Below are 20,198 nucleotides of genomic sequence, written 5' to 3'. Positions count from 1 at the left end.
CATCTAAAAGCAAAAATATTATCAGTGGGGGCTCCATGGTCTAATTTGTGTCAGTTTAGGGGTCCTTGACTTGAAAAAATTTGAGAACCGCTAGGATTCTTACTGCTTTTTGTTTAAATGATTGCCACGGTAAATCTGTCTCTCTGTGTCTCCACATTAACAGTTCATGTATATTATGTTATACCTATTATCATCCCTAAATACATTATGCAATATGAGCTCCATCACTCAGGTACAGGATATGCTCGCTGCTAGCTATAGATCTTCATCTAATCCATTTTCAATGTTTGGATGGTATGGATTGAAATGGAGAAATAATAGTTTTGGTTTCACTGTGCTGATGATAATGCATTTGGACCCGAGTGCACAAGACAAGCCTCATTGAGCCCCAAATTTAAACCCAAATGGAGGTCTATTCCCCAGATGTTATAATGCAACGTGTACATGCTAACTATTCAGGATGTGTAAATTAAAATTGAAACTATCTAATGCCGTATCCATGAACCAAGAGGGTGCACGATGAGTGCAGGCTGCATTTCTTTAAATCTTTTTTAATCTGCACACAGTTAAATAACATTCTCACTGTTATTTATGCCTCAAACCCACCTTAGCTACTGTCTCACATCCTACCTTACCCTGGCATCAATGGATGTTCATTATAGTAGTCATTTTGTGTTCATAGCAACATGTTTGGAAAGTTTGATTATTTACCCTTGAGGGTTCAAGAGTATCACACTTGGCAAGTCTCACCATGAGAGCCTGGGGCCAGTACATACCCTTGCCACCCATTTCTGTAGTGTACTCTCCCTCTTTCTTTCTCCCCATCTCTCTGAACTTTTACTCTGTGTGAGTAAAGCACACAAAGTCAAAAAAAAGGAGGGAAGGTGAAACTCTCACTTTTAAAAGACACCTACTTATTATTTTGGCTGTACTATTTTTGACGCACTCCCAAGGGGAAAGGTATTGACTGACTCTCATATCAGCAGCACCTATATTCAGGCAACAACGGAATAGAGATCAGTCAGAAACACTGGCTTCAATTCCTCCATAATGGTCATTATCCTGAAGGCACATTGAGGCCAAATTTTTTGGAGACTTACAATTAATCTGCTGACAGTGGGAGAGGTGGAATTACTCATAGTGTCACATGAGGAGTTCACAACGGTGAACTGTCCCCTCAAGACTCAGCAGACAAGGAGGTAATGATCGCTTGGTGTTTACAACAACAACAACAACAAAAAAGACCTTTGGCATTTCAAATGGAAACCACCACTATTTTACATTCTCTCTCTCCTTCTGCACCAAACTCAAATTGCACTGTTTGACTCTCTTGCTCTGCCCTCAGGCAGCTGACAGGCAGGAGGGAGGAGGAGTACAAGAGGAACAGAATAAAAAGACAAAGATGGAAGGAGAGAGGAAGTGAGAAGCTGCAATTGGAAATGGATGGGACTATAATGGGGAACCAAGGAGAGTTAAGGAAGGAGCAATGAACTACAGATGAACGTGAAAGATCATATTTGCCTAAATTACATCTGAAGACACTAATGTCTCATCCTTTCTGAAGGTTACAGAAAAAAATAAAAAAAAGAAGATATGCACCCCAGATAATAGATTAGGGCTGTGGTTCATCTAATTTACAAAGGTCTTTTACACTGGTTTCATTCATTTGTGTTTACTGACAGTCACACATTATGTTAAAAATGGGAGGAAGCAAGACAATTCACACACAACTTGATAACTACAAGGTCCAACTACCCACTACATAAACATTGTATGACACTAAACAATATGCTAAAATACTTATACCTTTTTTCTTAAGATAAAATACTACCATCACCTCTGACTTTTCTTACAGCAAAATGATGACTAGGAGTAGAAGTAATTCTAAAGCGGTTTGACTTGTCATCTCAACACAAAAAAAGCATACATCATAATAGCAATTAACATATAAATTACATAACATATGGAACTCTCATAGTGCATAAGTTGTCCAAGTTTACAAAGTGACTTAAATGATGACAAAGCAAAAACCTTCAACACTGAATTAGATTAGACTGTCATTTAAAAAAATCTGTTCCACAGCCGCAATGTTTTAAATAGAACTACTAATGCATTTAAACTTCATTATCTTAATTACAGTGTCTATCAAATGATAGATGTTGCAAGTCACAGTCAAGTTAATATTTAATATTTCACTGGGACTGAATTTCTATCTCATCTTTTAATTAGCTGTGTGGTGGTGGTGTTTAGCTCCCATCAAACCTTAAGCTCATGCAGAAACTTGCAGCTGGGATGCTACAGAGGCCCCCTGTGACCTCTCCACTTCGCTCTAATTTCATCCTCAGAAAAAAGTTCTCCTCAAAAAATGATGCATGACTGTCTCCACCAACTGCAATCCCAGCTAAAATGAGATTCAGGACAGCAGTGGGGGAATGGAGGCAGGGAACTGGCAGAAATCAACAGATACTCCCACTATGCTTTATAAAAGAGAAGGATTTTGTTGCAAGGCCCATTTGAAAATCTTCATGTGAAGTGACTGTAGTTGTCTAGTTATCTGAAAAATGAATCCAAGTTGCTATTATACAGAACTCTGCCACTCAACTTTATCAAAAGGTTTTACATTTAAGAACATTGTTAAGATGAAGATTTTAAATGCTCATTGATTTTTTACAAACAAACTAAAGAAACAAACATTGGGTCATTGTAGCCAATTTGTACGTACAACATTTTGAAAAGATTTCCCTGTCGACAGCTCCTACCCCATCTGGTGCTGGTGTGTGGATGACACTTTCACTGAACTACTGCACTGCTCCAGTATTGACAGCTTCATCCAACAATAACATCAACCCACAAATCAAGTTGCAAGTCAACAGGAAAAAAGAAGACACAGGGTTCATGTCAAGCCTGACATGAGCACAAATATCACAGTGTACAGGACACATAAAATATACACAGAGACATGAAATATCTGAGGTGAGGATTCTCCTACTCAGAACAGAAGATCATCTTAGTGAAGAGGAGGGCAGAGAGAAAAAGGTGTAGTAAGGGCCAACGAAGATTGAATGATGATGAGAATCCTACCCCGACTTAAGACCAAGACGGACCCTGCCAGCTCAAATCACCAGAAGCAAGCCAGTGGGACTCAATTACATGGCTGGGCTGTCAGAACATCTTGCCAGACACCTTAAGATCTCTGCTGGTACACCTTAAAGACAGGTCCCTCCTGAGGGCAAAAACTGAAGTTGTGCATGACGTTATATGCAACACGTGTGGTTAATGCTACGTTGGTGGAACCAAGCCCCTCATAAACAGTGCTGAGCTGTGAGGTGATTTTGGCAGTAGAGGCCACCATTGGAACGGCATGATCACATGACATCCAGTGTCCCCATAATACTCTTTCCCATCATTACAAAAAGAATGTCTATAAAACTATGAAAATTTTTTCCCATAATGACTTTTACGCATATGTATTATGAGAATTTGTTCCATTAGGTGAAAAGTCTCCAAGGGCTGTATCAGTAAATTAGGCCATTCCATTCATGCAGTATCCAGTTCTCTTATTACATCCATGGGTGAAATGGCAAGGACCCTGCAAAAGACACTGAATGAATTTGAATGACAACAAATGACAACTGAACTCCACCCGCATTTTGTCAAATCTCCTCCATTTTTGCTCAATTTCCAAACAGAAAGAAGGGAGTTGTATAACCCAAATGATAGATATCTAATCTTTCAGTATTGACAGAGATTAGTTTTATCTTTCTATTCCAAACTCCTTTGTAGCTGTCATGTCAGAATGTGTCAGGGAAAAAAGTTGAGATAGGCAAGCCTTTCTTATTAGCATAATAAAGGATGTCAAAGACAAATGCATAATTCATTATTCTTGAACCTGAGTATTAAAATGTCACACAATTTCTGTATGCCAATGACAGGGTTGTGAGAGACTGGACATTTTTTGGAACAGTGTAAATGGGCAGTGAAGTATCTCTGAAATTACGTATCCCTTGCACTACTTAGATAATTCAAATTTCATCAGGTAGTAAATTTAGGCAGTCAAAATTTTATTTAAATGTCTAAAATACTGTTTGATTAAAAGATCAGTGCAGATGCATTCCTTGCAAGTTACCCTGTGTAATTCAGTCTTTCGATCTATTCATTCATTATTAAAGTTAAGTCAGTGGAAATTGCGAATTTTGAAATCTGTTGAAACATCAGTTCGAACTTCTGATGCTCTTTAGGATATACCCCAAATGTATTCAGCAGCACAATAAAATCAACAGGAGTATACAGAATTGACTCCACAGACTTACATGATAAAATAGAAACCAATCTACTGCAGGCAAGAATGATGAATGTGGGAATGACTGGAGGAGAGAGACTAGCTCGTAAAGACCACCCTGTTTATTTGTTTGAGAGTGACTTGCGATTGGTAATCATAGGGGTAGCTGATTGGTCAACTGATGGCGTGCACAACTTCAGTACTCTTCCTAGACTAGGACAATACTCCAGCAGTTAGAACTGCAATCTTTGGTATCAGTTGTAGAGATGAAAAAATACCACAAACACATGTGCTTTATTGCTACCATGAAGCCATAAAACGTAAACATCAAGGGAATTAACAGCATGGCCTGAATGTATCTCTGGAGAATCAGAATGAAAATCTATATCAAATGAATGAAAAAAGATTAGCTGTGTAAAGGGAAGAATCCAATAGGGGATCAGGAAAAATCCCGGTGGACTCATAACTATGGGCCAACTGAAAATATTGATCCTTACTGCAGCCTGAGCCTGTACAGAAGATGTTTGGTTAGGTGATAAGATGGAGGCAAGAAGATGGATACAATATCCAGATACATTTTTCCCCTCAGAAACTAGAATGTTTGATTTTCATGTGGATGTCTGTGTGTTCCTGATGGCTTTGAACAGTTCCAAATACCAGAGTTGTGTTTGTTTGGTTGTTTGTTTCCAAAAATAACAATAGGAACAAAGAAAATTGAGGCAGCTGCCTCAATCTCCAACTAATGGTTGTCTTTGCTTTGGAGAAAGTCGTTATTTCGAGAGGGTCTGGCTGCATTGCAAAGACAGAAATGGCTGTGGCAGATGTCACTTGAGGAGAGGGAGTTTATTCTGGATTAAAATCAAGTAAACAGACAATCCTTAATCCAATAAAAACACAATGGCAGCCCAGGAAAAGCTGAAGATTAGAATGTATGTCCAGCACCACCAAATATTATATAGATTGAAAAACAAGGGCATCTGCATTTGTACATATTTTGATATGTCATCATTAAATACTTGTGTATTATATATTTATATATTGAAGAAACATTTTTTATTTTGTCATTCATGAATGACATTTTACATTAGTACTGTATGTCTGCTCTCTCATAGAGGAGGTACTTATGTCGTGTTTCCATCAGCTGGTGGGAAGCTCACAGCCATGTGTTGAACTGTTGTGATGTATACTGAACAAAGGCTTGTAAAGTGCCCTCATCTTTCCGCTCTCACTAAATCACTCCAGAAGCATTTTTAGCTTGTTTAAAAAACTATAGAGTGCATCATTTGAACTTTCACAAGAGTCATTCTGGGAGGGTGTTACACATCAGCATTAACTAGTAAAAAAATGGTTGCTAGGCAACATCTGTTGTGGTGTCCAATCAAAAATAATCTCCTATGTAAACAAGAAGTCAACGTAGCATCAAAAGCTGTAACATTACATTGGACATTAGGGGTCCAAACAAATCTAACTGCTAATCCTTACTGTATATTGCCTCGTTATTATGTTTTATTTATATTTCATATGTGTGTTTCAGAATTTGTATTATTCGTGCAGTTTGAGAGTGGAAAACAGTATGAAATATCACTAACAATCTTATTTTGTCAATCTGTCTTAGTTATGTTATTGGCATACTGTTTTGTAATTTGAAGTGTGTTTTCATTGGGTCATGTGTTAATCACGTTATGTTTTTGTGAAATGTAATTAAAAACCTTTCCAATATATATAATTGCAGTTGTAGTTAGATATACTGACCACATTATTACTTTTTCAGTCAGTGACTCAACACTTATACCTGGCAGTTAGTAAGTGTAAATATTTAGTAAAAACTAATTTCTATTTAAGAATTAGTGTGTGTGTTGAACCTATTTTAATGTAGTGATGCATAAATCTGCAACTGGCTTCTGATGAAGAGAATAATGTAAGCAGAAGTGTTACACAATGAAGAGGAAATCAAATGTCATGATTTTATTAACTTTGATAATGAATTCTTTGCAGATCCTGTCCTCTATTGCCAATACCTTCCATAATAAGTCTGCAAAGTTCTAGAAATGTACTTTATGATTATGCAATTTTTGCAAATGAGTTCCCTGAGGTGTCACGTTTGTTGTTCATCCTCACTGTCTTTCCCAATCTCTCTTCCCCCTTTCCCATCAAGCATTATAATTGGTCTAATAATTGTGTAGATGACAGCCTGTGGCTGGGGCTCTCTGCACAGTGTATTACTAACCCAAGTGCTTCAACCTGTCACTAATTTCCATTATTCATCATAGGGAGAACTCATAGTGCTCTCTTCCCAGCTCCCCTGTTCAGAGATCACTTTTATCTTTGTTTGTTTGCTGCTACAAGACCCCTGCACACATTTCAGTTTCAACCTTTTCAGGAAAATGTACAAAAGAGAGCGTGTGCTCGGGGATTTAATATTTGTCTTTCATAAAAAATACCAGATTGGGAAATTGTGCATCTGCAAGTAAAATTGACTATTTTTGTGTGTTACATTTAAGCAACTTCTCTGTAAGACATGAAGCTGTAGCAGAGCAATTATGGTAAGAAAATACAGTCTGAGTACTCCTCCTCTTCCTCTCAGCTGTGTTTACATCCCATCCACTAATGACCTTTAGAGCAGTGGTTCACAAACTTTTTCACGTCAAGGACTCCTAAACTGACACAAATTAGACCACGGACCCCATTTGATAAGATTTTGTCAAAGGGCCCCAAATCTGATAAGATTTTTATTTTATGTATGAAACCCATGACCAAAATAGTCATACATTCTGTCATTGTGTTATTTTTTGCTGGGGACCCCCTGGAACCCCCCACAGACCCCTGGGGTCCCGGACCACACTTTAAGAACCACTGCATTAAACAATGCACCCAAAACAATTTCTCGCTTGACTGACCATACTTGCTTGTTCTGATATCTGATTAAGCTGACTTTCGGTCAGGGAAAAGACAAGCGAGGGTCTCTGTCTATTTGCATTGCTCTCCCTCTCACTCTCTCTATTTCTCTCTCTTTTTGAACCCTCCATTCTCTCTCAGCTCTCCAGTCATCTGTAAGGATAATTATAAGATTGATCTCGACATGCATGGGGGTTAATGACTCCCATTTGTTAGATTAATGTTTGTTCTGCAAAATGGCCACTCGAAGATGCAGAAAAAGTTGCTAATTCGCAGTCTCAAAATATAGATAATAAAACTTTCCAAATATAATGGAATAATTCAAACATGTATGCATTTATGCGTTGGATGTTACAGGCGCTCACAAATGAAAAAACATGTAAACACACATACACATTGGACTAAAATCTTAAATTAGTCTCTGAAATAGTGATAAAATTGTGCTTAAAAGGATGCTGATGTGTGTGAGCATGAATCATTGCCTATTAGAGTCACACAGGCCAATTCTGGAAATGGCAAAGAATAAAATTTAAAAACCTGGGTGGTTCTTTCTTTCATGAGAAAGAAAAACAATTTCTTATGAAAGGCCTAACCCACTTTTTGGATATTTTTTATTTTATTGAGAATGCAAGGTTTATCAGCATTGCCCTGCTTCCCAGACAGTACATTGCACTACCAAATTAGAGAGCTGTCCATTGAAACATGATTTCAAGTTCATAAACTGAGACGGTGAGTTCCTTTTTCGTTCCATAAAGTGTTTTACATATAAGCATTTCAATTTCAAAAGGAAAGATTCCTGACAAAAGTTATTTGACTGTAAAAGTACAAATGTTTGGTCAAAATTGATCTCATTCAGCTTATTGAGTATAATAATGTCACAGTATAAAAAGCACAGGTGTAAATTATAAAAGTAATTATGGCTGAATTCCATTTAGCTGCTTCAGTTTCAGGGTCCTGGTATTATGCATGCTGGCTCATTGTTCCAGTGTGACAATGATCCATGGCTTACTGGGACACTTGAATAGAACAGAGCCATAGTTAATGCTATTAGTAGCACCTGTGTTTTTCCTACAGTATCAAAATGTCTGCTGTTAAAAAGGCCTGTTGTATGTCTAACAGGAAAAGGCTACTCTGCTCTCTCAATTACTGGTGGCCATGGTTGAACAGTAAGTCAGTTTTCATATTTGTTATCTTTACTTTCATCATAAAAGACTGAAAGATGATTTCACCTGTATGAAATGCATGCTTTGGCTTCATTAAATTGCTCACTGGCATGCTAGTGTATGAGATAAAGTCTCATTTCACAATTTCATGTCATGAGTTATAAAGTATGAATCTAATGATTGTTTATTAAAACTTGAATTGGCTAATGCTTCTGCATATAATTACTAAAGGTAAGTTAATATGACTTTACCACACTATGAGTCTTTACACTCTGTCTAATGCATGGTAACACTTCCTATTTGTCACACTAGTAGGTTATTGAAAGTTAAATACAAGATAAGGATAGTAATTGACCAAATAATTAAAGCCATTACGCTAGATTAGAGAAACACTTAGCAAATGGTAATTTAGTTAAAACACGAATTGTATGACTCATCACTTCACATAATTACACTGTAGAATTAGGATGGAGAACAGTTTAATTGTGTGCTTTCCAGGATTTCTTTATAAAATTAAATGCTTTTCTGTAAGTTAATTCACTTAACTGTACAGTTTTACTTAGTTCAGTAAAAATATAATATTCTTTCTATCCGTGTTACCCATCTAAGCTGAAATATTTTTCATTTTACTTTATATATAGTCATTTACATTTAGTACATTGGGTGCCTATAAGAGGAAATGTTGCAAATACTGGATCACTCTTGCTGAATTTTACATAAAATGTTTCTTGAAAGCATCATCCCCAGAAATGATGACAGCATTTAAGGGTAGATCCACAAGATATTGCAAGTTACAGATAAGTTTTTTTGTCCGTACTGAAGTTTATTTCTCTTGTTTTGTCAGTGTTACATAAAGGACTTTCATTTGTGCTGTAAGTCTATTTGATCTATCTTTCAGTCTTCTTTGATTCTAGACAAGGTCCCTGTGCACTGTCTTCTTGAGAAAAGACAGTTAGGTATATGAAATAATCTTTTTTTGTTTTAAACACCTGAGATTCCCTATAGTAGACTCTTTAGACTAGACTTTTAAAGAGACTGACTCAGACTCCACTGAGTAATGAAGTAACACTCTGACGTTTTAGCACTCAACTAAGAACTATATTATTCACCTTGCACAGACACATCCGTTACACACAGAAACACACATTCAACCACACGCACATATGAACGATACAGAGAAACACACACTAGGAATGCAAAAATTCACTCTGATCCAACTCTAAGCTTAGTATATATTTTGATTAGAGTTTTGATAAAGGTTTTCAGTGTGACAACGGCAGACATAAATTCTCATGTTTACTTTTCAACACTGATGCACTCGGCTCCAGTCCAAAGACTGGCAGTCCCACAACTATCTAACAACTCCCACACACACACATACACACACACACAGCCTCACTCTCTCTTTCTCTCCTTACACACACAAACACAGAGCTGCACACAGGCTTCTACTGCCTTCTATTCTGGTGATCATAATTATTTGATGGCGGAGCTTCTGGTTTCTCAACCACGCTTTTGTACACACGATCTAGCTGTGAATAATTTAACATGGGGAGCTAGAAAGGTGGGTCCCTTAAAACAGCAGGTACAGTCAAACTCAAGAAGCAGGAAACACGGAAAGAGCTTTATCTCATCTAGTCTTCCACCCACTCCTTACACACAGCTTTTCAGTCGGGCTCTCATATCCCGTGCTTCCATCGAGTTGCATATCAATCCATTCTTTCATCCATCCATCCGTGCATCCTTTCATCACACCAGGCACCACGGTGTCCAACTGATGTCAATTTGCCCCAAGTAAGGAGCTTTTTGGATGGACTGACACTTCCTCTGCGTCCCCTCCTCAATCAGTCACCATGGAGGAACTCCAGAGAAAACTGAATCAACGCTATGAAGGCACCAAGCCCAGAAAGGTGAGTCATTTATGGGACCACATTTGTTCAACTTGATGGGTTTTGAAGTACTTTTATAAATGCGCCTTGTTGAGGAAAATACAACATAAGTAAATTTAGGTACCAAGATTTCTGTTTAAATGGTTGTTATATGCAATAGTTTTACTATCAGTGGCATATTGACTTTACATTTTAGCACATAACTAGATGAAGCTGTTGAGGTTGAAGATAGTTTTCTGTGTCTAAGTTCATGTGATGTTGTTAAACTGCAAACTGAAGGTGAGAATGAGACTGGATGTTAGCTTGTATGTTGACATGCTACAAATGTTTGTATGCACTTCTCTTGTCAGATCAAACAGCATTTTTTTCAACTCACAAATCCTCTTTTCTATGCTAGCAAGCAATACAAATTTGTCTCCATATAGTACTTAACATGTCAATGCTTCCTCTCAGCAAAAACCTTTAGAGGAGTGGAGTAAAAACATGTCTCATTTAACTCAAAACCACAGGTCAGGTTCAAGCTGGCATCGTCCTACAGTGGTCGGGTCCTGAAGCACGTGTATGAGGACGGTCAGGAGCTGGACAGTCCAGAGGAGAAATACCCTCACAGCTTCGTCCACCGCAAGATCCCACCCAGTCACCTTGAGATGGAGCAGCTCTGTGGATTTGAGGATGCTCATGGGGACCAACAGGGTCGGTTGTTATCATTGTGTAACATCCTGTACTGACTGTCTTACTTAATATGCATGACTGCATTGAGGTTTGTTTGTTAGGGCTTGCGTGTAAGCAGGTAACCATGGAGACCAACAAAATCTGTACATTACATTTATATATGGTACTCCAGCCTATGCGGTGCAGTGGTTTGCATGAGATTGTTTTGGGCACGGTCGCCTGAGCATGTTTTTGCTTTACACTAATGAAAATGGCTATGCATTAGTGTGTTTACATTTACTGTGTGTGCATACAAAAACTGCCAGTGTGATTTCAAACATCTCAAGTAGCAAGTGTCACAGTAATCTTTGTGATGTTGAAGGTGAACATCTCAAGATTACATTATACTGACATCAACATCAGCATGCTCTATATACAGTAAATACAGTATTTTTTCCAGCCATTGTTTGTTTATTGATGGAGAAGTAGCCCATGCTGAGCTGAAACTGTTGGTTCTCTCATCCAGTTGTATAAGAAACACATTGTTTCTGCAGTGTTGATGCAGTCAGAATGGCAGCTAAAATAAAATATAGCTCACTACTTTGGCAGTTAGCAAGCAAGGAATCATAGAGGCACATGCAAGACATCTATCAAACTGTGGAAATGCTCAAATATTGAGCAATGTTAGATTTTTAAAATATAATTAGCATATAGTACAGTAAGACACAAAATTTATTAGCTGGGATGCTATGCTGGCTAACACAGCTAGTCTGGGTTGTGACAGTTAGGTAGGTAGAAACTGGTAACTGATAAATTATGAATGGGGTTGACTGATCACTGCAGTCCTCAGAGGACTAGCGTGACTGCCAAAAATAGTAAAAAGTATGTGCTGTTTGCGGATTAAACCAGAAGTTGAGTCTGAAATCTCTGGTACAGGTTCACACTCTACCTTGACATGAACATATTTTATTCTGTATCCAGGTGTCTATCCTCCAACAGGGCTCATTGCCCAGAGGATAAACGTGTACAGAGGAATGGGAAGCTACAAGCCTGCTGCAGGCAAGACTGACGAAGCAGATGGAGATGCCAAAGTAAGCAATGCAGCTCAATGGTTTTGATTCTTGCTGAAGTTTAATATTAATCAAAATGAGAGAGAGAAAATGATTCCCCAATAGAACTGTCAGTTTTCACTGTCTGAATGTGAAGTGGTAAGATGTGTCTTAATTGCCTTAATTAATTTGTTAGTGCAGTTCAAATGAACTGGAAAAATAATCTCTCAATTGTCGTGTTGTGTGTTAATTAAAATGCCCATCATGGCAACATATGGTTTATTTTATGTGATACTAAACTGAAACAGAACAGTATCATTAACATCCTGATGATAATTTATGTGTGTGCGAATTGCCCTTTTCAAATAGCAAACAAATGATCTTTTTCCTCACAATAGAGGTCTATTATCTGGTCAAAGAAGCAATATCCTAATTTTGACACCTGTGATAGATTTATGCTGATTGTGCCCTCTTTCCCTCTGTGCCCCATCTACCAGGGGTCCAGCCCTGACCTTGCACACCTGCACACCCCCAATGCCCAGTCTAACACAGGGCATGGGCCCCTCTGCACTGTTTGAGTTATAATGAGAGATTTTTTTTTTTTTTGAAATTTTGAAATTTCAACATCTCTAAAAAAGATGAGGTTCATAAAAACTGTAACTGAGTTCATGTACTGCATCTATTTTTATTTAAAGGGTAACAAGATGTTTTTTTGATTTCCTCTCCACGAACTCTAATAGCTTAAAATCATATAATCAAATGAGCACAAAAATTGATGGGAAAATCAAATGGTGTCAGAGCCTTTTCTGTAGCTTCCCAGAATTCAGCATTTCCCCTCTTTATTCTGTTGTGTCTTCTTAGTCTGTTGAAAGTTTAAACAAAGTAAAACACATTTCAACATCATTGAATTTGAACTGTGCCTGGCCACTTGATGTGATCCAGTGTGTGTCTGTGTTTATGTGCATGGTGGCATGTGAAGTTTATTGGATTCATGTATTTTATCTTTCCTGTAAGGCTCTTTGGATTATTTGTACTTTGTATTAATTTCAAGTGCAATTTAGCACTAAAGAAACATTGTCAGTTCAACGTGTACTTATTTATACATGCTATGCTAGAATCATTGTTTGCTATCTCAACAACACCTACAGAAGAAGTCTTTTAACACCTTAAATTATAATTAGGAGTTTGTGGCACTCTTTCAATGGTAAATTACTAATTTTGGAGCATAATCAGTATGCAGTGTCTCTTTGGACATACTTACATAAAAGGAATGATAATAAGAAAGTATCACAGCTTCTCGGAGAAAGAGTTGGCTTTTATTTTTTAAACCCCACAGAGCATTGCACGTCTACATATGCTGAAAACCAAACAGAAACACCAAAATAAACATGTACACAATTATCAGCAAACACAAAGTAATTTGATAATTAATTCATGCAACTTTAGAACAGAATAAGTGATCAAGATTTAAAATAGAAAATGAGACAGATCCTTGGGTAATTAAAGCATCAACTGCTGCTCAGAGAAAATGGTACAACAATTAAAGAGGAACAACAACACCAACAAAATTGTTCATCTGACAGGAGAAATACACTTTTACTGAGCTGCTGTGACAGTGGCTTCATTAGTGCAGCGTGCTGAGAGGGAGGTCAGCTACATTGCCTGCTGGCTCAGTGTCAGCTTCATTCTTTTATCCTCTAAACAAAGTCATGCTTGTCCTGGTGACCAAGGCCAGTATTTATCACATTTATCAGTGGATGACAGCAATCTGGAATTAGTGGGCATCATTGAAAGAATGGCACAGTGGTGCTAGAGGAGAACCCCTATTGTGCAAGGTCTATTGACTTCCTTGCTATACGCCTTTAGTGCTTTCCTCTGTCTGTTTTATAATAAGAGAGATTCACTGAAGCAAAAATGTTCTTCATCTGTGTTTCATTTCTTGATGTTTTAACAGAAAGTAAATTTGGAAAAGTCAGAAATGCTGTTAGTGATTAGCAAAGATACCACTGAGTCCTTGGTGACAAAATGCTGCCCTTTATAGTACATATATTCAGAATCCAAATCAGTTTAATTAGCCAAGTATGCAAGTATACAAAGAATTTGTCTTGGTGTTTTCTCCCACAAATGCAACATAGAAGAATAAAGAATGAAAATATAGCAAAAGCAAAATCTATTTACAGAATAGAATTATAATAGTTGTGAAATGGGATATAAAACTTGAAATGAAATATTGACTGTGCAAAAGAAACATGGACTGTGCTATAGAGGAAGAAATGAGGGGTATGAAATATATGAAAGTGACAAGTGCAAAAATTAAATGTGACATGTGCAATAAATTATTAAATTATATAACAGCGGAGGTGGAATGCCATGTACGAAGTAAAGTCCAGTTTGATAATTTGAGTGACAAGTGCAAAGATTAAATGAGGGATGTAAAATGTAAAGTTCAGTTTGATAACAGTACAGTCCAGCTATTTAGTACAGAGCAACAGCTTCTGGAAAGAAGTTACTGTTTCTGCTGGTGGAGGTTTCTTATTGTACATTCCCATAACAAAAAAATAGTTATCAGTAATGTGCATTTCATCTCTGGACCAATGTGGTTGTTTTGTTCCCATGGATAACCAACTGTAGTGAAATGCAATAAGAAAATAAGTGCAATGAATGGATGAGGACATAAATAAATAAACATCAATAGATCCTATTTTTGCCAGTATCAAAGGGCTTCTCGGCATCTCTCCAGGCTCCAGATAATTGTGTTTGACAATCATGCAGATGAAAAATCTGTGTTAAAAGAGGAGTTAGAATCCTTTTTCTCCTCCACCAGATGCCTCAACAGACCAGAACACAGCATATGAAGCATGTTAGTTTTGCACAAGGAGTGTGACTCTTCAGCATGCGTTCAACTGGAAAACCTCTTCTCACCCACACATACTGTAAAGGCAACAGCTAGAAGTGGGCACACTCTCTCACAGTGTTGCTGGAATGAAATCTGGGAAATATAGGACATATCTAACACAAGCAGAGCATAATTAAAATACTTAATCTTGCATCTGGATGCACCAGATGTTGTCAATATTTTCTATTTTCTGTTTCCTTCAGTCCTCAGTGTTGGACTTCGGCAAGATAATCATCTACACCAGCAATCTGCGCATCATCAGAGCACCACCGAGGAAGCCTGAAGCTTTGCGGCACCATGTAGTGCCCCCTGTGGACTTGGAGGGATACCCAAAGGCCAGGGAGAGGGGGAGCAGGAGGAGGGCTAAAGCGCTTTGTACACAGGAGGGAGAGGAGAAGGAGGAGAAACAGATCAGCAACACAGACACCAAGGTAATGGTGCTTGGCCAAATTATTCTCAGTGGTGCAGTAGAGTTTTATTACCCCATCTCTGTTGCTTGGTACTCTCGATCTCACCATGTGTCCCCCCCCCCCCCCCCCCCCCCCCCCCTTCTCTCTCTCTCTGCATATGTTTTCAGCCATCCTTTCCTGACTGTTTCTTTGCTTTTAAGAGACTGCAGGATTGTATGTGTAGCCATACTGTTGTTATTTGAAACTGTGAACAGAGGGGTGTTTGCTCTCATCTCACAATCTCCTCCATGTTCCCTTGTATTGTCCACTTTATTTCTACCCCTTCTCTTTTCTGTTCCTCGTTCCCCCTCCCGCTGCAACAACCACCATCCCGTTGTCCTAGTGTTATCTGTCAACTGTGAACAGATACTGATGAGTCCACAGTTTTACTCTGCCCTTGCAGCATTTGCCTGCCACTTATCAGCCTGCAAGGATACCCGGCTCACTATTATTCCCTCCCTCTCACCTCCTTTGCTGATTACTGTTCTCTTCCTCGCACTCCCTCTATCCTTTTCTCACCTCTCTCGTTATTTTCTCATTTTCCTCTGCCTCTTGAAAAAAAAGTTCATTCTCAGCTTTTTTTTTTTCCCCCATTATTTAGCAATCTCACTGCTCTTTGTTACGTTCTTTCCTTTATCATGTTTTGCCTTTGTTTCTCAAACTTCAAAGTAGTTCATCTTTCGTTGTCTTTATTTCTAGCACACGGTTTTGATTTCTACTTTGTATGTATGCGCACAAATTCTGCATCTGTTTACCCCCCTTTTCTACAGTCGCTACAACAGCTTATCATCACAATATAGTGGATCAATCACTTTATCGCAGCCATGTGGCTATCCAGTCGTGGACTATAATGACACACAACTATGTGTGTTTTTAACATGCTATTTGTAGAGCATTTAAGTGGTCTGCTTGAATTGTGTAAGAGTCTTGAGTGGATTATTATTCCAACACTGTTACTGACTTTGAATGGCATCTAGTTTGTAGCACCTGAAGTATCAAAAAATTACACTTTTAACTTAAGCATCATATTTTTCCAGAATTATTGTCCTGTTTATTTAGGAAAATCTACAGATCTCATTGTGCAGAGCTTTCACTGTGAATCACGACATCCAGTCATTTGAAAGATTTAGATGCACGGTATTCTTATTGCACATCTCTTGTGATTATCCTCATGGTGTCAATAATCTACAAGCAGCTTCTTGTTATTGTAAATTTTGCATTAATAACCTGCTGGCTATAAAAACGACTGGCTGGTTCAACATAATCCTGCTACACAGCTACAACACTGGATTGAAAATAATATCTGAAAAAATCCTCTGTGTTGTTAATGTTGTTTATTGTTTGCCAGCAGGCAGGCCCGTTAAACTAAATAGCTGTGTTAATGCTGGCTGTTTATGAACATGGCTTAAGGTGTTGCAAGTTAATCAGTTTTGAAACAGTTGGTGTGTAAAAATGAGTAATATGTTAAAATGTTTAAAAACAGTTTCTCACGCAAAGCAGATGTATTGTATCTTATTCAAAAGTAACAAATCCCAAACTAACCTCTAATGACCAATCAGATATTAGTATTCAATATAGCTGTGTGATACATTTGATGTGATATCTAATATACATGGCTGACAAAACTTCCCCTCTCTGTGAACTTGCCCAACTTAACTCAAGCTCGATTCCTATGTTCGTTGCCCTTCTCACCCATTCCCATCTCTTCCTCCCCTTTTTACCCTTTGCTTCACCTCACAGTTCCTCTCTTTCACCTCCTCTTTCTCCTCCTCCTCTTCTCTCCTCTAATGTGTTTCTTCTGTCTCCAGGAGGCCGACAGCTGCCAGCATTGTGGCGGTTCAGGCTGCGCTCCATGCTCTCTGTGTCACGGTAGCAAGCTGTCCATGCTGGCCAACCGCTTCAATGAGTCCATCAGTGATCTGCGTTGCCAGGCCTGCTACCCCCATGGTCTGGAGAAATGCCAGTCCTGCTCCAGCAAATAGCAGCATTTGGCTGACATCCATGCTTGGCATACAGAGAGTGAATGAGAGAATGAGAGTGTGTAGCTATGAGTAAGAGTGTGTCCGATGCGCTATCGGTTTGTCAGAATTGTCTCAGCGGCAATATTGCTCTAATCCAAAATGTTCTTGGTGGGGTGTTTCGAAGCACTACTAGGAAACATAAGCCATCATTGGAAAGGGGAATTGTGACTGTGCAGCAGGCACAAAATCATAAAATACAATTACTGTGTGCAGTGAACATGGCTTGTGATAACACAAACACATAATCACTTTTTTGTTGTCACATTATTTTGCATCTGTGCCCCTCTCCTTGATAAAAACCTTGGTTCTACAACGGAGTTATCATTTAAATTAAAGTGATGCAAACATTTTGCATTCATTTTATCTACTGGTAAGCTGCCTTATTCCTATCTCCCTTCTCTGTTCACCGGAGAGAATGAAGCCTTTTATATCTCAGCATGATGTACTGTATGAGGATAATTGATGCTTTCATTTTTTTTTGTTTCAAAACAGAAGGAAAAGAGTCTGAGATGGAAAAAGAGAAAATGAAATACAGACCAAGTGAGAGATCAGAGTGAGCAAGACAAAAAGAGACTGTTTAATAAATGGTAACAGCATAAATGATGAGATTATAATTAAAGTGCACCCCACCATGACATGGATAAATGCACTACTGCTTTGAGAAAGGTGGTAGCGTGATGCAGAAGCAGTGTTTAGCCATGTGAATTCAAACTGACCGTAGCAACAACATTTTTACACCACATTTCAAGCCTACAGAGTATAAATATATCAATTTTGGGTGGACTATCACTTTAATAACTTTTCACTTGTGAAAGAGGTAAAGATGAGATAGAGATAAGAAGACAAAGGAGAACCATTAAATAGATGACAGCAGTACTGTAGGCCAGTTTAGGTGGTTAAATGATGTGATTATGAAGATGTTTTTTTAATTGATAGTTTCATTCTCAGGTTATTGCCATTCGAACTTTATTCAAAGCTTTATCCAGACAGTTTTGGTATATGAATGAAATAAAACGCCTACTTAATTTTCAATGCCTCTTCTTTTGTTGTGCCTGACAACTGCTGGTTTAAAGTGTAGCTTGTGCTTTATTTATTTTGTTGTTATAAACACTGGATTATCATATGGCTCAGACTAAAGCAGGATGCATTGTATATTTCTTCATTTATTTCTGCACATCAACAGCCCCAACTGCCCATGAAGACTGAAATGGCAAGACTGAATGTAGCAAGTCTAGTTGACACAAAATAGTAAAGCTCATACACAGTCAGCTTATGTTCACCAGCAGTGTGCTTGAGTCATGGATTCAAGTCTTACTTCTTTACTGAGCTTTATATCAGTCAGAAGTGTCACTATCATATCAAACATGTTTGATTTTTATGACTGCAATCTGGACTAATCTGAACATGCTGTTGTCAGAGCTGCATCATAAATATAAAGGCAGCGTCTCTAACTGTAATGTGTGAAAGTCACTTCTTAAACATTCAATGTCATTTTACAATGGGCTGGGAATGTTTGTTTGAGTGTTTTACCAGCTTCAAACAAAATGAAACATAACCATAAAGACAAATGCAACAATTCCTAGTCATTACATCTTAGTCATTACACCTCAGTTCAACTGCAATTAGCCACAATATTTTGTATTATGCCATTTCAGGATGATTTAGCAGAAAGGAAAAACAAAATTAAACATTATCACCTCAATAGCAAAATGGCTTTATTAGTTTTCAAATTGCCAGCTCTGAGTGATCAGAGTCATGCAATTATGCCTTTCTTCTGTGGCAACATCAGCATCTTCCAGGTTTACATTAATCCACCATAAATTCTCCTCACAAGGTTTAAGCAGCAGATAGCAATGTTAACCACACAGAATGTGTTATTTTTTTGTTATGCTTTTGTTTCACTTTTATGTGCAGATGTGTGCTGATGGAGCCCCTGGTTTTCCTTTTCCAAAACAATAAAGTAACACAGCCTCCTCTCATATGCCTACCTGCTCTCTAAACAAATATGAACTGTACTGAGCCATAGGATATATTGCAGTTGCTGCTGAAATGGCATTTTTCACAACTATCCTTATGCTCCGAGGCAAAGATGATCAATCAAAATCAGTGTTCGCAGTGGAAAGCACTAACCAACATCCTCTAATGTGCAGTGGCCCAAAGTTACGCCAGAATAAGCACCCCAGACCATTACAGCCCTCTATCCCTGCCTCTATACCCATCTTTGTGCAGCCATTTCCATTATTTTGTCTTATTATGTTAGATAGCCTCACATTCAGTTAAAGAGCAGACTATATGGCTTATCAGCCGCCTGGCCAAAAGTCCCATCAGCAATCAAATTCCTGCTATTTCTGGAATGAGAGGAGGAACCTGAATCTCCAGTCTCCCTCGTCTTCATTCTACTTTCTCACTCTTGCTCTTGCTGGCTGACTGGTCTGCCTAAAAATCTGCCACCCATACTGAAGTCAAAACTGAGCCGTTTAACTTTTTCATTTGAGCCTCCATTCTCACTTAGTATTCCACAAGGGAACCAAAGTGATGGAAAATTGGGTCACAGAACTGTTCTTGGCCTCCTCTGTCCCACAGGGCCTAAAGTGATAAGGGAGCAGGTAAACAAAGAAGTGTTACACTAAATACTTTTCGTTTGAAGTGGTCAGGAAAGGGCCATAGAGACAAATATAGAGAAATAATCGTTGGAGCATGAAGATCACTCACTGTGTAGTTGTACTACATCCAATACTATATTTAGACCAGGAGCAGGATAGTGGATTCAGTAAAGAAAAAGAGCAGAGAGTAACTGCCTGCTGCATTATGGCACCCAAACTTTATCAGTATGATATCACTTAAATAACTAATGATTAATCAAGCAAATGCAAATGCTGTTAACATTGTTAACTTCCATTCTCAAA

General features: G+C 38.2%; 1 protein-coding gene across 1 annotated transcript; it reads left to right on the top strand.

Moving 5' to 3' along the window:
• The first annotated feature begins 10,190 nt into the window (after window positions 1-10,190).
• Window positions 10,191-18,202, top strand: LOC121910727 (glutaredoxin domain-containing cysteine-rich protein 2). The gene is made up of 5 exons (XM_042432025.1): window positions 10,191-10,247; window positions 10,736-10,919; window positions 11,859-11,968; window positions 15,026-15,253; window positions 17,080-18,202. Exons 1-5 carry the CDS (start codon window positions 10,191-10,193, stop codon window positions 17,251-17,253), a joined length of 753 nt encoding a protein of 250 aa, XP_042287959.1. The 3' UTR covers window positions 17,254-18,202.
• The last annotated feature ends 1,996 nt before the right edge of the window (window positions 18,203-20,198 follow it).

Source organism: Thunnus maccoyii, chromosome 13 (assembly GCF_910596095.1).
Source record: "Thunnus maccoyii chromosome 13, fThuMac1.1, whole genome shotgun sequence".
Lineage (NCBI taxonomy): Eukaryota > Metazoa > Chordata > Actinopteri > Scombriformes > Scombridae > Thunnus > Thunnus maccoyii.
This window is presented reverse-complemented; position numbering and strand designations above follow the sequence as displayed.